Source organism: Danaus plexippus, chromosome 31, assembly GCF_018135715.1.
Source record: "Danaus plexippus chromosome 31, MEX_DaPlex, whole genome shotgun sequence".
NCBI lineage: Eukaryota > Metazoa > Arthropoda > Insecta > Lepidoptera > Nymphalidae > Danaus > Danaus plexippus.
The window spans coordinates 1,788,712-1,807,493 of record NC_083558.1 but is presented as its reverse complement, the minus strand read 5'-3'; the positions used below and the strand labels follow the sequence as shown (position 1 = coordinate 1,807,493).

At 34.5% G+C, this 18,782-nt stretch overlaps 1 protein-coding gene across 1 annotated transcript; it reads right to left on the bottom strand.

Annotated features, from left to right (window-relative positions):
* Positions 1–6,679: 6,679 nt before the first annotated feature.
* LOC116778248 (multiple epidermal growth factor-like domains protein 6) lies at positions 6,680–18,509 on the bottom strand. Its single transcript, XM_061525931.1, has 14 exons — positions 18,364–18,509; positions 15,834–15,986; positions 14,646–14,738; positions 13,979–14,182; positions 13,426–13,515; positions 12,846–13,019; positions 12,411–12,530; positions 11,577–11,735; positions 10,995–11,141; positions 10,657–10,785; positions 9,734–9,856; positions 8,123–8,254; positions 7,477–7,608; positions 6,680–6,795 (listed from the first exon to the last, which is right to left on the bottom strand). Exons 1-14 carry the CDS (start codon positions 18,416–18,418, stop codon positions 6,722–6,724), a joined length of 1,785 nt encoding a protein of 594 aa, XP_061381915.1. The 5' UTR covers positions 18,419–18,509; the 3' UTR covers positions 6,680–6,721.
* Between the last annotated feature and the right edge of the window lie 273 nt (positions 18,510–18,782).

Here is an 18,782-nt window from a genome sequence, read left to right as displayed (position 1 = left end):
TAAATTTTTCTTAATGTTTCTAAATTCACAACTGTCATTTTAATTATACCTTTTATTGAATTTAGGCCATTTATTACATAAAAAGTCCAAAAAATATTGTCAACAAGATGGACGGCAGATAGATAAATATGGTTGCGTAATATTTTACTGAGGGTAGATGATTTTTATGACGTAAATAACTAACAATAACAGCTGTAGTCACAGTAGTATAGTTTACTTTAAACCCGTATAGTGGGTTCGCTTCCCGAGTAAATTGATATGCAAGCTGAGTAACGGCATCGTGTATCGCGTGACACGGAATCATTACAGGCACGCGATTTTTTACAACAGCCTTTATAATATATAATATGCAAATATTGTCTTGATTACGAAATATATACTCCTTAAAACCTTATATATATATGCAAGGAGATTGGATTTAAACGAGGTATTACTTGATTATGGCAATTTAATTGATATATTAACAAAATGTTACCATCTTATAATATATGTATTGATTTTCTTATAATTGTTGTTTGTAATCCATTTTGAAGTGATATATTTGGGATAGTATGATGTCCGTATAATTTTACATTAATCTAAAATAGTTATAGTATACTTTAACGTAATTTAAGTGATTTTTTTTTTACTCAACTCTTTATACATTTTTATTTCGTTCATGCAAAGTTATATTTTATCTGTCTCAATATAATTTATTACTTCCTTTCTTTTGTTATCTTCGTTTTATTAAAACTTTTCATCAAAATAATATAATTGATGAGAATATTTAAATATTTCAAAGCTTATTTTAAGTCTTGAACATTTAGTTACAATTTCGTGCCTCCAAGGTCATGTTTGGTGTACAAACAAGATGGCGGACTTTCCGAGTTTGAAGTAAATTGCTATTGACAATGTTATTTTCTATAATCATGTAATACAGAATTATTAAGAATATATTGCGGATTTACTAAGTTTCGCTTTTAAAATTAACTTATTTTCAATATATAATATTGTCATTACTATGGCAGTGTCATTGGAGTAACGATTTTACTCTTAATATTAATTTGCTTGTCACATATTTATTAATACAGTTGTCAATAAACTAGCGACTGTTATTATTATGGCATTTATAATTTAAATGTCTGATTTAAAGTTATTTCTGAGAGAAAACACAGATTTTTATATAGTAACGATTATTGTCAAAGATTTTCGCAAGATTACATTTAAACAAAACTCTTATTTTCTGATTACTACGTGTTTTTGTTTTATTTCAACTAAATACCCGGCGTTTCGGTTACTTAGCATCAACCGTGATCACGGGCGGATAGATTTTATATAGTTTTATTTATTTGCATGTTTTTATTTATTTATTTTTTAATTAAAAACTTTAAACGTATCATACGTTGGACGGACAACAAAAAGAAAAATTTGCATTACATACATATAATATAATGCCAGCTTTTGTTCGCAACTTCGTCGGCATGATCATCAGAGTTGTTCTCTGCCACTACGGCCACTAAATCAGAACTGCATTTCATGGTTCATCCCCTGTAGTTTTGGGGATTGGTCGGGACCGTGAGTCGGGATTCGGGATTCGGGATTCAGGATCGGGATAAAAAGCAACTTCTTTCTCCAAGCTTCCATATATGATATACATCAAACCAAAATTCGTCAAAACCAGTTCAGCGATTTAGGCGTCAAAACGTCATAGATAGATGGAGCCATCCGCATTTTAAATATTAGCAGGGATACTATTCTAAGATCTTAATTGAAATTAAGTTTTTTGATGTTTTCAAAGACAATTTTCTTCGTACAAAATACTAAACTTTAATATTAGGTGTATTACGTTAATAAAACTCTTTGCCATATAATACATTACTGAAACAATTCCAAGCGTCTTATACTCGTGATAACTACTAAACGAAAAGTCCGATTGGGATGAAACTAAAGGTATTTTACTTTTAAATAAATGTCCGCGAGAAAACAATGCTTACTTTGAATAAGGATTAATATTACGTAACACATTTAACGTAGTTTCTTACTTCAGACGATTTAATATAATTTTTTTTAGCACAAAAGCGGATATTGTGACTAAACTATGATACTTAGATACATACTCTTCGGGAAATTTTTCTAGATCGTAGTGGAACCTACAAATTCGTAGTATATTATTTTGTTCTGTTGTACATAGATTTTACGGCGCACGCATATATAGGATTTCGGTTTTTCACGTCCGGTTACAAGGGAGCAATTTTCTTACGAACCTAAAATTTTTTAAAAATAAAATGTAGCCTATAGCCTAGATATTTGTGAGATCTACCATTAATTACTACATTCTATGGTTCTATATTTTATAGTTTAGGCAGCGTACGCATAATAAATAGCTTTTCTGGTCGATTTTCTACATCTTTTGTCCGAAAAACAGAAATATCTTACGGAACCCAATTTTTTCCAAAATAAATTTTAGCCTATATTACTCGCGGATAATGTAGCTTTCGAATGGTGAAAGAATTTTTAAAATCGGTCCAGTAGTTTTTGAGCCTATTCATTACAAACAAACAAACAAACAAAGTTTCCTCTTTATGATAAAAATACCATTTTGTAGGTGGATTTAAGTCGAACGTAATAAAATCACTTGAAGTTGGCTCTTGCCATGTCACTATAAGTTACAGGAACTAAAGTTCTGATTGAATTCGTACTCTTAAAATCCTCTGCATAAGGACGAGGAAGGAAAAAGGCTATCTTCGCACAGATGAAATAAAGCCTTTAATGAAAAGTGCCTCGCTATGGTTAGGAATAAGTTAGGAGGAAATAAAAATTTTGTAAATATTTTCAGTGGAAAGTACTTAGGTAATAACACTCTGTAGGACACTTTCTAGAAAGTTCTTTTCTAATTTTTCTTAACTTAATACTGACAGTTTTATGAATGAATGTTAACACTGAAAAACTTTATACTGTACGTCTGTCGTTAGTTCGACTGAGCGAGCGGTACGCATTACATCATAATCTAAATTTAGGTACCGTCATTAAATTTGGTTCTAAATTTGTGAATCTTTAAACCTGTATTTATATTTTATTAAACATTATAGTGTTTCAAAATATTAATATATGTACAAGGAAAATCGATTTAAAATACAGACGAAGCCGCGGCCAATAGGTTGTGTGGATTATTAAAATGTCGGTTTAAAATCACTGTTTGATGTAAAAAAACTTTAATCCATTAATGCCTTAGTTCAAAGACCCACGTAACCTTTTGAAAGAACAAAAGGCGATATACATTGTACAACTTTACTACATATGTATATAAATTACCGCGACTTTGCTCGGATACACGTTGATCGTGAAGTGAAACTTAGTTCAATGATAATCAATGCTGTGATTTGAAAACTTACAAAATTATGAAAATAAAAAAGGATTTTTTTTGTTGTTCTAATCATATGAGTATACTCAATTCTCTTATATACTAATTTTCCTTATATACTAATTTTCCTTATATACTTACTCTCCTTATATACTTACGCTCCTTATATACTTACTCTACTTATATACTTACGCGCCTTATATACTTACGCGCCTTATATACTTACGCTCCTTATATACTTACTCTACTTATATACTTACGCACCTTATATACTTACTCTCCTTATATACTTACGCTCCTTATATACTTACTCTACTTATATACTTACGCGCCTTATATACTTACTCTCCTTATATACTTACGCTCCTTATATACTTACTCTACTTATATACTTACGCGCCTTATATACTTACGCGCCTTATATACTTACGCTCCTTATATAGTTACTCTACTTATATACTTACGCGCCTTATATACTTACACTACTTATATACTTACGCTCCTTATATACTTACGCTACTTATATACTTACGCGCCTTATATACTTACGCGCCTTATATACTTACGCGCCTTATATACTAATTTTCCTTATGTACTAATTTTCCTTATATACTAATTTTCCTTATGTACTAATTTTCCTTATATACTTACGCTCCTTATATACTTACTCTCCTTATATACTTACTCTACTTATATACTTACGCTCCTTATATACTTACGCTCCTTATATACTTACTCTACTTATATACTTACGCGCCTTATATACTTACGCTCCTTATATACTTACGCTCCTTATATACTTACTCTCCTTATATACTTACGCTCCTTATATACTTACGCTCCTTATATACTTACTCTACTTATATACTTACGCTCCTTATATACTTACGCTCCTTATATACTTACTCTACTTATATACTTACGCGCCTTATATACTTACGCGCCTTATATACTTACTCTCCTTATATACTTACTCTACTTATATACTTACGCGCCTTATATACTTACGCGCCTTATATACTTACTCTACTTATATGCTTACGCGCCTTATATACTTACGCTCCTTATATACTTACGCGCCTTATATACTTACGCGCCTTATATACTTACGCTACTTATATACTTACTCTACTTATATACTTACGCGCCTTATATACTTACGCGCCTTATATACTTACGCTACTTATATACTTACGCTCCTTATATACTTACGCTCCTTATATACTTACTCTACTTATATACTTACGCGCCTTATATACTAATTTTCCTTATATACTAATTTTCCTTATGTACTAATTTTCCTTATATACTAATTTTCCTTATGTACTAATTTTCCTTATGTACTAATTTTCCTTATATACTAATTTTCCTTATATACTAATTTTCCTTATGTACTAATTTTCCTTATGTACTAATTTTCCTTATGTAATAATTTTCCTTATATACTTAATAATCTGAATATGATAATAATAGCAAATAATGAAACACCGATATATAATTAATATGTTTTTATTAATTTACTTGTTATACTTATTAAGACTTATATGATTTGTATGGAAAATAAGTATAAAAATTACTTCAACTAATTACATGTTATGTAGTTATCGATTAAGTATAAATTCTTATTTTTAAGGGCATGTTTTAACCTGACCTATGGCATTACACGATAGCGTTGTTGGCTGGTTGAAAAAAAAATTACGTCAATTCACAATTAAGCTGGATTCGATCTTAATGCACTAGCAATAAAGTTGAAGTTTGTATGTAGGAATTTCGATCATGAATTCTTGTAGAATCTGTTTTATTAATACAAACGTCAAACGTAGTGTATTCTGGGTTATGCTGTATTGTGTACGTGGTAGAGTTGAATTTCGATTGCGGGTGGTTCTTTGAATTCTTTCGGAGCAAGGAGTTTTAGTTTTTACCGACCTCTTTAAATGCTACATGCGTGTACCCTTTGGATGTTAATTTAAAAAAAAAAAAACTTTGGAAATCAAAAACATGGCCTCCGCGTTTACTGTATAGAATAATTTATTACATTAAATATTTTAAGGTCGTTGCTATACCTGACTTGTTAGCTTTAAATATTTGAAACGAAATCCTAAACTAAAGGTTTCAGTGAAAACACAAGCTCTGCTTAACCAATATGACTAACCCTCGAAAGTTATAAACTTTTAATTTATTAAATTTAGCTTAAAACACCAGTTTTTTAAAGGTATTTAGTTAAATCAATATTTTTGAAAAGCTCGCTCACTGGCGACAAATGCCCCGAGAAAAACTATAGGGTTTAAAAGTAGATATAACATATTTAAGCATTCTTTAAATTTAAAAGGCTGCAACGTAACTAAATATAGTTTATAAATTTCTCTCTCCATACGGCTCTTACCAAAACCTTGGATACCATAACTAAATAAAAACAATGTCACGTCTGACATTCATATAACTACGTAAATAATATCGTGTACGTTTTAAGAACGGGAGACTGTCTGTTTGACGTTGCAAACTAATAGTAAGCGTCCAGTTTGTAATAAAATCACAGCTAATAGCCGCAGCAATTAATATTTATTTTATAAAATTCATGAGAACACATCGTTAAACAATTATTAGGGCATCGCGTGTTGTGTTGTTTAACACTCAAATGTTTAAGCCGAAAATTTCTCAAAATACCTTCAATAAAATCTTTATATATATAAGACTAATGATTAAAATTGAATTGTCTGTTTATTGGTGTATATGAGCTACAAAAAACTTTATTTTACTGTATCTATCACTGTTTGTTTCATCTAATCTCTGGAACAGCTAACTCGTTCTTTTTTCGGCAGTTTTTTAATGGACTTAACATATCAGGATTATGATAGGATACTTCAGAATTTGATAAACTTATGAGAATATTCGCGTATCCCAAAGGTTAAACTTGCGAGCAAAGCCGGGGGCCAGACCTAATAATAATAATAGAATAATATTAATTATATTTAAAAGTTTTATATTCTTATTCTTTAGCTCTAAATGAGTTTGTAACCACTTTGTGTCACCCTCGTCTACACAATATTGAAACCAGAACAAGTCTCTAAAGTGCTGATATTGTTAGTGGGTATTTATTCTCTTGGATGCACCAAGTGTGATAACATTGTAAGCCGAAACTCCCGAAGTTTGAATATAAATATTTTACTGTGTAGTCTGTGGTATTATTTCTAAGCAGTCTGTAAAGAAATTTATACGAGCTACTCCGACGTATAGGTTTCCTGTCACAAAACTAATATATATATATGTATATATTTAGTTGTGTATCAAAAACGTAGATATATACAAATACAATAATCGCAAGGATAGGAAAATAAAATATTTTTTTTTTCTTATATTTATATATTAAAAATACATTATTATTTATTGAACTAGTATTGATAGTATTGCAGCTACGATCACAAAGGAGGTTGCCATCAGAGTTGTGGATGAAGACGCTGAAAATGACAAAAAAAAATGACGCTATCAGAAGAATACAATAACTCATCCAGTGTGAATGAAGCCTTATTTAAAAAAAATGCTAATTAGAGCTTAGAATCCACGTCAACACGTGACGCACAGAGTGAGCAAGTTGTTGTTTTGGTGTTAGCTATGTTTAACTCACGTCTTTGCTTACTCTGAGGCTGTTTTTTTCTGTCAACACCTCATCTCATCCATGAACACAACACGAGCGCTCAATGCAGACCGGGTGACGTGTGTTATCACTTGCCTTTGATATATGACTAAATATTTTACAATATGTTCAGAGAGAATAGGAAAATACTTAAATAATGTCATCATCATCAGCCTATCGGAGCCACTGCTGAGGAAGGCCTCTTCTCATGGAGAAGGTTAGAGCGGTAACCACCACGCACGTTAAAGGCGGATTGGCGAGTACAAAACTTATAATTTGTAATTATAAGTCCAGGTTTCCTCACGATGTTTTCCTTCACCGTTCCTCAGTGGTGTCTAAACACTCTTAGACAAGTACATATGACTCGGTAAAGATCACATTGGTACTTGCCAGGTTCCGAACCCGCGCCCTCACGTGTCAGAGGCGGCCTTTTAACCTCCAGGCCACCACGACTTATAGTAATACACACTTAAATAGTATATATAATAAAATATTATAAACTTACTGCAAATCCTTAATTCCTCTGAATAAGGATAGTCAAAGTCGCATTGGCACACTCCGTTCCTGCAGACCACTCTATCAGAGATGTCGTCTCCCAGGAAACACTCGCTGGATCGCGTGCACAGAGAGAAGAGCGCTGAGAAGAAGGAAGAATTATATGAAGAAGAAATCAAAGAACAATTACACAAATTACGAGACGAGTACAATATGATACTAATATGTCCGTCTGGACAGTTGACGCTGAAACATTGGCTGTAGTAACGTAACTATACGAACGGGACTCCGAACTATGCGTGTTGAGTTTATAAATACAAACCCGTAGTAATAAGAACGACGATGAAATTAAAATAAAGTATAGATAAACCAGATAATGGTGGACATTCGAGTTATTTTAATTGTATAAATTTAAAAAAAAAAAATATAACTGAAACTTTTAACCTTGGGTTAAAAACTTGAAGGCGTAGAAATAGATTTTAAAGGAATTTTTAATGTTTCTTTAAGACGAACTTTATTAACATCATTGCCTATTCACAACTATCCCCACATTTACTCTCGCTCCGCATCTTTTCATCCCCTCCCCAGGAGCGTTGAAGTTCAACGCAACCTTGTCGGGAGTTGCATAAGATGTTTAACTTCATAATAAATCTCACCAATCATGGGGTAACAGTCGCCGTCCTTGTAATGGTGGTTGGGGAGGCAGGCACAGCGCCCGTTTGTGCAAACAGCTGATTGCAGAGCGCATTCCGCTGTCACGCTGCAAGAAGAATTGAAGCCCGCGGAGGCTGGAGGCGAGACGTGATGAATATTACTCTACGTTTAGTGATATGGAGGTCAGGATATCAAATTATTACAATGTAGGAATATGAGAGGGTAGGAGAGAATCAATGTAGGAATATGAGAGGGTAGGAGAGAATCAATGTAGGAATATGAGAGGGTAGGAGAGAATCAATGTAGGAATATGAGAGGGTAGGAGAGAATCAATGTAGGAATATGAGAGGGTAGGAGAGAATCAATGTAGGAATATGAGAGGGTAGGAGAGAATCAATGTAGGAATATGAGAGGGTAGGAGAGAATCAATGTAGGAATATGAGAGGGTAGGAGAGAATCAATGTAGGAATATGAGAGGGTAGGAGAGACTCAATGTAGGAATATGAGAGGGTAGGAGAGAATCAATGTAGGAATATGAGAGGGTAGGAGAGAATCAATGTAGGAATATGAGAGGGTAGGAGAGAATCAATGTAGGAATATGAGAGGGTAGGAGAGACTCAATGTGGGAATATGAGAGGGTAGGAGAGAATCAATGTAGGAATATGAGAGGGTAGGAGAGAATCAATGTAGGAATATGAGAGGGTAGGAGAGAATCAATGTAGGAATATGAGAGGGTAGGAGAGACTCAATGTGGGAATATGAGAGGGTAGGAGAGAATCAATGTAGGAATATGAGAGGGTAGGAGAGAATCAATGTAGGAATATGAGAGGGTAGGAGAGAATCAATGTAGGAATATGAGAGGGTAGGAGAGACTCAATGTGGGAATATGAGAGGGTAGGAGAGAATCAATGTAGGAATATGAGAGGGTAGGAGAGAATCAATGTAGGAATATGAGAGGGTAGGAGAGAATCAATGTAGGAATATGAGAGGGTAGGAGAGAATCAATGTAGGAATATGAGAGGGTCTATTTTCATGTATAGTCGATAAGGTGCTCGGTGTCAATAGTTATAAATATTTTATTGACAGATATGAGTAGAGTGATTATCATGCCGATAATATCTTTAAAAGCACCCCACGATTTTTTTAAAATAAAATACATTTTTTTTTATCACACTATTATTAATTTAAATTTATTTTCTATTTTTAAGTTCGGTTTTCTATAAAAAGCGTGTTTTTTTAGTTTTTTCGTTTTTTTTTTTTAAACTATTATTTTGTAAAACATTGTAATGATTTTAAACGCAACGCGTGTTCTGTTTTATAATATAAAATATATATTTTTAAAAATTTATATGAAATCATTTAAATGTACGAAGAAATAACATTGTGTGATGCGTTTGTTATATTAATAAAACCGCCTTTTCCATTGAAATTTTCTTTGTCTGTCTGTTTGTTGCGTAACCTCAGAAACGTTTGAATGGATTCTGTCGAGACTTTCACTGGCGGATAGCGTGTATGATAAGGTATAATTTAGATATAAATATTTAAAAAATTATAATAAACGCGGACAAAACCGCGGTCTAGCATGTAGCTCGTGTTATATATATATAACTCACTCTCCCAGCAGATGTCCTCGAACGCCGTGAACCCGTCGCGGCACTGGCACGTCCTCGTGCGGTCCTCACACGACGTGTTCTCGATGACGCAGTCCTCGTCTCCCTCGCACCCGCCGCCGATGGCTGGACACATTGTTGGAAATTATCTAATTGAATCCTATATATATATAAAATTTAACCATAATAACCATTTTATTTTTACTATATATGTATCGGATTTTATTATAAATTCGTTGTTTTAAAGACAGGACGCCAGCCTCGCTGACGTCTCTAATGTCACTTGTTTCAGTACGTTCCAGATATTTTAAAATGAAACTTCAATTCTTCTAAATGTTCTTGTATTTCTCGAAGGTTCTTCATAATCACATTCTTTATGCTCCGCACTCGCTGAACTCTGCCGTTCGCTGTCGTGCGTCCAGACGTCATATTTATACCAGAATTCAAACATAGTTCTATTCTCTTTGATTTCGTTTTACTTTTAACAATAGTAACGACGACCAATAAGATGTTATAATAATTGATGCCAGCCTTGAGTTATTTTCATGTTGCATCCGTCATTGAAGCTGCTTGCGCCGATATATATAATTAAAATTACATGTTTGTTCCCTAAATATATATATATATATTTAGTAAAATTAAAATGGTTACAATGGCTATGGCTAAGGCTATATATAAAAGTTTTCTTTTCAGACCGATATTTCATACCTTCCTATTAAACTTTCAAAACATTCTAACGTATCTATTATATAATTATTTTTTTTATTTTATCCTAAACGTCGCCAGGAACTTAATTAAACAATCCAAATGAAACCTTTTTTGTTTAACCTCTTTTTTTAAAAACAGAATTATAGCTTTAAATATCTTCGTAGTGATAATAAATATATTTGTGTGAGATATCAATGCTGACAATATATGTCTTGTACCTGGCAAGCAGACAGCTCTCCCGTCGGTCTCCTGCTGTCTGTAACCCTCGCTACAGGCGCAGCGGCCGGCGCTGCAGGCCGTGTGGTTCCCGCCGCACTCCAGAGAGTTCTGACAGACCTCACCGAGCTCTGGAAGACAAAAAGACATGAGAACATACTCAGTGACTAAATACAGTTATTACATTAAACAGACAAATAATGAACACACTTTAAGTCCTACGTAAATAAATATCATAAGATTATTGTTTAAAATTACTCTATTTTCAGAAAATTTCAGTAATTTCTTTTTTAGCTGAACGTAATTCTTTGGTAGACAAAAAATATGTCAATGTACCCACCAAGATCTGACTCAAGACACAGCCCTTCGTACTCCACCTGTCCTTCAGGACACGCGCACACCCCGGCGGCGTCGCTGTCCCTCACACACTCTATCACCTTATCCCCGGCCAGGCAGTCGCTGTCTTGTTCGCAAAATTCACCGACGCCTTTAAAACAAATGAAATAGATTATATATATATATATATAATATAATAAAAATAATATATTATAATAATATATATATATATTTTTAGTACACACATTTAATTTGAACCGATTCTTTAAATTCCCGAACGCACCCGAAGTGACGTCACAGCGATGACATTTGCTTTGTTACTTGTTTGCGCGGGAAAGTGTTTGTAAATTAAATTTTAATCTGTTTCCAATTAACACAATAACTGAATAAAAAATCTTTAAGACGACTTCGTTCCAGTCAAGGTCCGTTTTGTTTTTAAAAAAGTAGTGAGTTTATACGACAGATATATTATTTAAAATTATTTTATCACAATCCTAAACATGCATATGCTATTTTCGATGCATACTCTTTGCGTTTCGACCAAAAAAGGAAATACCAAAATACTCCCCGCTCCAAAACTATTTACCTGAAAAGTATCTACACGCGCCCATGCCGGGGTCCCATATCGAGTCCACGCACTCGCATGACCTCAGCCCGTGCGGGGCGGAGGGCGGGCCGCAGCGCGCGCGCCCGAACGAGAGGCAGGACGCGTCCGACAGGCAGGAGTCGCTGAGGGAGCGGCTCACTGGAAACATGTAAAACCTAGTTATATGGAAAAAGCGTTAAATTTAAATTTTATTCTAGAGAAACAGACGAAACAGTTAATTACTTTAAATGAACCAAAATCCTTTATTATTGTTATATTAGTCACGTTTGTAACGCACGCGCTGCATGTTATGAAATAAATGAGCATCGCCGGGGAAATATCGTTGTATGGATAAAATATCATATAACGAGTGACGCCGCTGACTCCGCGGAACCAACACCAAGCCGTGTGAACCAGAAGATTCCTGATACCACACAAGCTATGGAATGGGATTGCTGTCCTAACATCGGGGCGATCATAGTCTAAGGTATAGGTTATGAGTTTTAATATGTAATTCTTATTATAATACACATATAAGTAAGTAGTTTATATTGCTATTACAATAATATTTCATTATGACAAATAGTAACGATTTGTAATATATATGTAAATTAAAAAAAAATACATGACAAAGAGGTTAAATAGAAATTAAACGACAGAGACGAGACCTCTCGTCACTCCGCGGATCCACGCGCGGGCGGCTCCGAGCAGGAGGGGGGGGAGGGAATCTTAAAAGACATTAAACTAGCACATTTACCCAGGATAAGTATGTCAGAATTAAATATGCCTGGAAAATATATTATATTAAAATATTATAGTTATACGTATTTTTACCTTTGACACAATCCCTCATGTTCTCGTCGAAGAAGAAGTTGTCCCGACACGTGCACACCCCGCCCACCACCTCCGCCAGGAAGCCCACGCATTGTTCCGGAGTGGAGGGCGACCCGAGCTCTGGAGAGCATTTAACACTGATATACTCACTAACATTATATATATATATATATGAAAAGTAGTGATTTTTAAAAGGTTTATATAGCCAACAGCCAGCGCCATCTATCGCGTGTCGCGTTACTTCACAATACACCTGTCATGAAGTGTCCCGGGAACTACACGGACTGAACACACATTATATAATATGTCACATCCTGATATGTGAGCTATATTATGTGGAAATCTAATAAAAATCGGTTCAATATATTTCAGCGGAAGGACTAACAAACACACTAACATATTTTGCTTTCATAATATTAGTATATAAGTGCTCACCGGCCAAGCAGCCCCCCCGGGAGCTCTCGTAGTAGCCCGCGGGACACACGCATATGCCCAGCCCGGAGCACACGTACGGGCTCGCGCAGGGCTGGCCTCCGCCACAGCGGACTCTGGAGATTTTCTGATGTGTTTGTATTTCAACGTTACGGAACGGACTGTCCGTTGATGTGTCTGTGAGGAGGTTTAATAAGAACTATATATATATATATACTAATAAGAACTATATGTATATATAGATACTAATATATGTGTATATATATATATATTAGTATCTTCGGACAAACAGCCGTTATTTAATAATTTCATTCTCGCGAAACATTCACATCTCGTCTGTCCGCGATCACGGCTGCTACAAACTTACCGAAACGTCGTAGTACGTGGTTAAGATAATAAACAAAAAAAACGCGAAGTATAGAAAAATATTAGATTTTTTTTTAAATTAATACTCGCAGGTCTCAAATATCGACATAGAAGCTGACTTCCTTGCTTAATAACATTGCTTGGATGTCAAGAGACACATTACATGCCATTCTCGCTTGTATCTATTCAGTAGTGATTATTTTCTATGACCACTCACCGTTTTCATGACTGCAAACGAACGTACGCGGATTGCAGACACCGCCGGGGTAGTTACAGTCGCTGTTCAGAACACAAGCCTCGCCAGCAGCTGAAGTTATATATATATATATATATGAATTTTGATTACATTATTATAAGCGCCATCTATGATGGTTGTATGTAAACCTAATTTTTTAATTGCATATAAAGTTTACATCAATTATATTTATAATAATGTGAGATAATATTTAATATTATCATGAATACATATATATAACTAGTTTCATTTCAAAACACTTGTCAAGTAATTATATATATTTTGTAATGGCGACACTAATTTGACATTTAAATAGGGTAACACAGTTCTGAAAGTCACCGACGTATATGTATAGATAAGTTATAAGTTTATTATTAATAAAATTCAAGGCAGAAACTCCTTAGTGGTTTCTCCACAGTAAGTACTCAGGATTAAAATTCGTCAAAAAAATAAAAACATTGACATTGGCAGAATATTCTACGCCGTAGCATAAAAAAAAATCTAGAGATTTCTCTATTATAAAAATCGTTCTCACCACTGGCTGTCTTCCTGCAGATGCCTCTCTGTCTTTCGGAGTAGCCTTCAGCGCACTGACAGGTCACGTTACACTGGAGACTGAAGGGATCTCTCGCTGGGTTCATACACTCGTCACTAGTGCTGCAGGCCTGTCCATGTTCCTTTGACCTCCAACATCTACCATTGAGGTAGTGGAAGCCAGGTTGGCACATGCATTGGCCCACTGTGTGACGTTGATAATAAAAATCTTAAATAGCAGTAACATTTATTAAGCGACCATTAAAAAAAAAAATACATCAGGTAAAATTACGATGTAAGAATGTTTTATATATATATATACTAGTTTTGGGCCCGCGACTCCGTCCGCGTGAACATCAGAGTTTCACTCAGAGAGAAATGTATAAAGTGTGTTAAAATAATACATAGTAAGATAAGTTGCAACATTTTCTTTCTAAATAACCTACATACAGACAGCGCCACCTGCCGGGATGATTTGTGAATTTAAAGCATCCAAGGCCTCGACCAATGCATACAAAATTCATTCAACTCGCTCCAGCCGTTTGTAGGTCAGTGACATACACACGGACAGTGGAAATATATATATATATATATATATATAAAGATAAGCTAACCTATATAAGAGTCTATTTATATACAAAAGAAAAATTACTCATCACTTTACCGACCTGTAGAGTTTCCATTCTTTCTACACTCGAAGCCAGTGAATAACCCACCACACTGAAAATCTTCTATACACGTTGATGTGAAGTAGGGAGCCACTGTAAATATAATGTAAAATTTGAACTTGCAACACTTAGTTAATAAGAACAGTGTTGCCGCAAACACGGTGTATTTTACGATATTTCATCAATCAATACATATTATAAAACAAGGTCCCTCGCCGCGTCTGTCTGTCTGTCTGTTCGCGATAAACAGAAAAACTACTACACCGATTACCAAACAGTTACCACCACTGGATAGCGTGATTCTCGAGAAAGGTTTTAGTATATAATTTGTTGTTTTTGTATTTACCTGTGTGTACATTAACTATATTTGTCTAAGATGTCGGGAAAACATGAGCCGTCTGACAGCTTTTAACGAAAATGCTGCCTAAAGTCTTTGAGATATAGCAAAATAATATAAGGTGGTATTGTGTATCTTATATAGGTCTGCAAAAAAGTCCGCGGGGGCACATGTCTATACATGAAGGATAACATACTATATCCATTTTACAACTTATATAAATTGTCATTCCTAAAGCGTTTATTGGAAAGCTATTTACATAAATACGGTACTAAGTCTTATCAAAATAAATTACTTCGTTTTCAAGCCTACATCAGTATCTGTAAATTAGTTTTTAAATCATTTAAATCGGGCGTACCGTTTGAATGTTAGCATAATATAAGTTTAATAATTCTCATAATTACATAGGCTATTTTATATTTCTGGTAAAGGGCCCGTGCGAAGCCTGGGCTAGTACCTAGTATATAAATAGACGAAAAAAAAATCTAAGTCATTTCTGTAATAAGAATGTTAATATAAGTAAATAATCATTTCCACAGCCAATTTACTGACTTATATTATGAATTCTAAGATTAAAAACTCAAACGCTGACAGAATTTGAACCTGCTACCTCTAGAATAGCTCGTCCCAATTGCTTTACCAGCTGAGCTATCGTGTCAAAGCAGCTGCAACGCCATGCTCTAGACGTTCCAAGTTGACTCAGCTTTAAAATACTATATAAATATTGCTTTAATGTCAAAAACATATTTGCACTAATCCAGGGTTCATGCAAAATCGTAAAAGAATCCCTACGTATATATAATTAAAATGTCCCATTGAATAAGTAAATATGACATAATTTTGGTACCCACCATCTATACACACACTGCCTCCCAACACCGCCTGCTGTCCCGGCTCACACGAGCATTGACCTGATGTACATGAACTGCCAGACAAGCTCGAACAGTCGCTGTCCTGCCTGCACACCCATTGTGAACACACCAGCGAAGCGTTCAGGAGCAGGGCTTTAAGGAAGATGTAGTTTTCATCATGTTTCTTACGTATTTCACGCGACAAAATTAAATTTCTTTGTATAAAATAAAAAGGCGTTCTTATTATCTATTAAACTGTGAGATTAATGGGAGATAAATAGCTCGTGTGGGCAACACTTAAGAAATTGTGACTCTAACATGCAAGCAAATATATTGCACGGTCCGTAACTATTCATAGCAGTGTCAAAGTATAGTTTACGTTAAATTAATTTGTCCTTTGCTAATATATATATTTTTTAATATAAGAACGGGAAGCATAGTCATTTGAAGTTCTATGTTTTTCTAAAAATCCTTAAAAAAAAAACAAAATATTGTATCAGACATGAATTACTAAAGGACTTTGTTTGACGGACAAATCGTTGGGACCGACAATTCCTGGTGTTGTGACAGCTCATTCAAATGAGTTTTCACAGGACTAAAGAAGAGTGGGGAGAAGACGTAGTAGTGTTATGGGTCTATGGAGAATTAGTTGTCTATGGCGCATGCTTGCTTTGAGAAGCGTGGCAATAGACTGATGGAGAACTCTCTTAGACTCGTAATCTAAACTGCTTCCATACTTTTGCGAGAATCTCATTTGAGTCACTTCATTACTTCCCACTATTCTCATCTCATCCTCTGCCTATATAGACATCTTGCAGTGGCTTCCAGCAAGATTCAGTACACTTGGTATCACAAACGAAGTCTTCTAGAGCTTTTATTGAGTAATTCTCTTATGGTCTCACCTTTTCATATCTATTTGATATGACCCCATTGTTACAAGTGGCGCCATCTGTGCCGTACTAATTATAATAGTATATTATCCTTAGAATTATTTTTATGACAGATTATAATTAATATTGAACCATTGTAATTTTGTTATGGCAACATTGAGGTGTCAACTTGTATTTGAGAGCTTTAAATACTGGATTCAGCCATTTTGGAAGTAACTCTTAACATTAAGAATAGACTGCGACTGTACGTCGAACACAACGTCTATTAATAAGATTTTGAAAAGTTAATTTTTTTTTTCTAATGAGATCTAAGATTTTCGCGAGTATTCATTTAAATGAAACTAGTATTATTCGGATTTTATTATTTAAAAACACCTCGTCTGCCCGTGATCACGGTTGCCGCAAAGTAACCGAAACGTCGGGATTATGTAGTTATTAAATAATAAAATCCGCGTAGTAAATCCGAACAATACTAGTTTCATTTAATTTTTTTTTTTCTATTTATAACTTTTACCTTAGCCGTCTGAATATTTATTTTGCATATTATACTTTTATGAGATTTTTTTTTTGTTAAACATCTACCACTTTTTACATATCCACCCAACTGGTTGTAAGGTCCAGCCTAATGTTGAATCACTCCTCATTGTTTCTGTCGTGACATTGTCTATTTAAATATTGCTTTATATTTTGATCTTAACCTATTTTCTTTGTGGACTTCAATAGACGTAAATATCCTAATATCGACCACAGATCACCTTCTGTTTTAAAGGTTGTCAGTTCTACTATCACTATTTTTTAATCCCTGGTGACACGTTCAGATCAGTTCAGTGATAACCAAGTCTCCTGCTATATATTTTGTTTTTACAAACAAGAATTATTGATTTGGACCAATAAAATTTTACCCAAATGTCCCTTGTTGCTGACAATGTCGGATGATCAACGGAAAAATTATCGATACTGGTGATTATAGCAATACTTCAAAACAATTGCAAAGCCTTGCCACTTTTTGGGCATAATCATCGCGGTCTACAAGCTGGGTACTATACAACTATTGCTATCTATGTCCTTTTAGTCTGCTTTCTTGAATACAAAAAACTTTGAACTGTGTTTAAGTGACGTTTCGTAAGTCACATTTCAGTTGTTTGACTTAAGACAAGTCGATATCCGAATCTTTGGATGGTCAAAGTTCATCCACGACTCGTTTTGTCAGAAGATCCTCCAAGTCTTCACTCCCCGTCATCTTCATAATCAAGTGCGGTTGACTTTGTCCTCTTTTGAAGGCTTAAAGTCTATCTTTTCAAATAAATCCTGCTGACTAATTGTTGTGATTTGCTATGGACTTAGTCGCCAAAGGTACATTCTGGTTGTGTTCCTAGTCACCAGATTTCACCAGATCATATGGGAAGCTAGTTCAATTTTCTCCTAATACTGTCACAACCAAATCCAGGGTTACTATGAGCGAGGTTTAGTACATCAGATGCTATGGGAACCGCTCTAGGGACCAGTTCGGGAGTACTTGCAATAAATATCCACACAATACGCACCTATAATTATTCTCATATTTACGTATCACAGAAGTTTCTAAGGCTTAGCCGAAAAAATACTTTTAGTACTGATATTATTTTAAACAATTAACTTACCAAATAACAGGATCGTTTGTTTGTCCATGCTTATCGTCACACCTGCTTCACACATTGTAATAATCCGAAGCTATTTATCGCTGTGATTAAATATTATCGATGATTTTCGGTAATTCATAGATTTCTTTATCGATAGAAGTCGTCGTGACTTTGATTTCATGCCTACACGTACATAAATAGATATATATTCGTTTTATAGGCCACAATCAACTCGCGTCTCAGCGTACAATTAGGGCCGTAATAAATTCCCATCGTTCATAATATAAATAGAAAAGATTTATTTTTTTATGTTAAAAATTATTATATAATCATATAAAATATTGATCAAACATTAAATATCGTCGCCTCTGTAACTTTGTAGCTCTGCACACATTATCACTGAACGCAGGTGACAGAAAACGGCTTAGAAACTTGTTAAT